Here is a 1728-nt window from a genome sequence, read left to right as displayed (position 1 = left end):
TACATCCAAAATGGTGAGGCCGACTGGATTCAACGTGATCTTTCCCATCGAGTTTGGTCGACAACTACTCCCTCTTGCGTCTTCCGACCCCACCCAACTCGTCCAACTGATTCGCCTCCGCCTGGTGAGCCGTTGACTGCGTGCGACGTGGGGATCTTCGACCCCGTTCTACAAACTGTACGCGAATGTTTTCGGTCACAAATTTTCAATCCCCGCTCTTGACGACGACTTTGCCATGCTTCTCAGCACGGCCAATGTAACAGATCACGTCGCTCTTCACGATGGCGACGAATGTATGGTACTGGCGCTGGATGCGGAAAGTGTGTTGGCCCGTGGGGAAATCGTTCTCGCCTCCGTGGCACCCATTTACTACGCGAGCGATTCTGCCCTCTGCGTTGCTGCATCATCACCTGTCTTCTCACTCCCTGAACGTGGAGGTGACCGATTCCTCGCTTCATGCACGCTTAAATCTGTGCTTCTACACTCTCCTCTGGGATCCATCGTTTGGGACCGTACGCGAGCGCTCCTATCGTCAGCTGCTACCTCAGCTTCAGTCCAGGCACGCACGGACGGCAACGTGGAAGGTGACGCCCCCATGGGAGACGATCTTACAACTACGCTTCTCCTCGACTGGGTGCGTGATATGGATCGGCTGAAAACGATCGACTCCCATGGTACCCTGGACATGGATGCGTCGAACCAGATCCTGTTTGACGCATCGGTGAGCACCCTGGTCCACCGCAGCCTCAACGACCTGTGGTCCGATGATGTTGCCACTTCGAGCGGCTAAGCTTGTCGCTCCCCCCACCCTCGGAGGCGCACCCTCGATCTCCATCACAACCTGCAACATCAACAGCTTTATCAAAAACTCCGACGCTCCTGCCAAAGTATTGGGATCCACCATCACCCAATGTGTTTTCTTTCAAGAGACGAAGATCGACAACCAGGACCACTTTCGCTCGATCCGTCGTCACCTGACCAACCACGTCGGATACAAACAATACCAACTCTTCGTCAACGACCACCGGACGTCTGTCCACACCACCCTCCAACACCGCAGCAAGGGAGTTGCAACGTTCTTCCACTCGTCCATGCCCGGTTTCAACGACCTCAAGCCTCTCTGGTCTCTTCGTGTCCCCGATCGGTACCTCGTTGTCCAAACCAGATGGAACAACCAGTCTGTCTACTTCCATGACGAATACGCCCCAGTCGAGGACAACCTCCGTGCCCCTTTCTTCGAAAGTCAGCCCCGTGAGTTTGAGGTCGACAGCATCCACATCGTGGGCGGAGATTTCGTACTCCCGTTCGACATCGCGCTTGACGCAACCACGCTCCATCCTGGCCACAACGCTGGGAAAGTTGAATGCTTCGAGTGGTTGTCGGCGCTGCGCGTAGTGGACGCCTGGCGATCGAAATACCCCCTCGCTAAGGTGCTCTCAGGCCCGCGTCGGCGCAACCGACTGGACTACATCTTCATAGACCGCGACTTGGTGACCGCCTTCCACGAATCCTCCACCTTGGCTCCAAACGCGTTTCTCGGCGACCACTTGACTCACACCACTACCCTCACGTCGACTGCGCACACTGCTCCAACCACCAAAAGGCGTCTGTGGCGTCTTCCCCGGGAGCTGCTTCGCAATCCACGTGTGGTCCGTGCGGTGACCTTCGAAGCACAACAGCTTCTGGACGTTCTCGAGGCCAATCCCGACTGCAACTCTGGGGCTCTGT

General features: G+C 56.6%; 1 protein-coding gene across 1 annotated transcript; it reads left to right on the top strand.

Annotated features, from left to right (window-relative positions):
• Nucleotides 1–764: 764 nt before the first annotated feature.
• On the top strand, nucleotides 765–1479 carry H310_14983 (hypothetical protein; the record flags this gene model as incomplete). The annotated part of the gene is made up of 2 exons (XM_008882963.1): nucleotides 765–1391; nucleotides 1441–1479. 2 exons carry the CDS (start codon nucleotides 765–767, stop codon nucleotides 1477–1479), a joined length of 666 nt encoding a protein of 221 aa, XP_008881185.1.
• Between the last annotated feature and the right edge of the window lie 249 nt (nucleotides 1480–1728).

Source organism: Aphanomyces invadans (genome assembly GCF_000520115.1).
Source record: "Aphanomyces invadans strain NJM9701 unplaced genomic scaffold supercont1.118, whole genome shotgun sequence".
Classification (NCBI taxonomy): Eukaryota; Oomycota; class Saprolegniomycetes; order Saprolegniales; family Verrucalvaceae; genus Aphanomyces; species Aphanomyces invadans.
The sequence above is the reverse complement of the archived record's forward strand: the minus strand, read 5'-3'. Positions and strand labels throughout refer to the sequence as shown.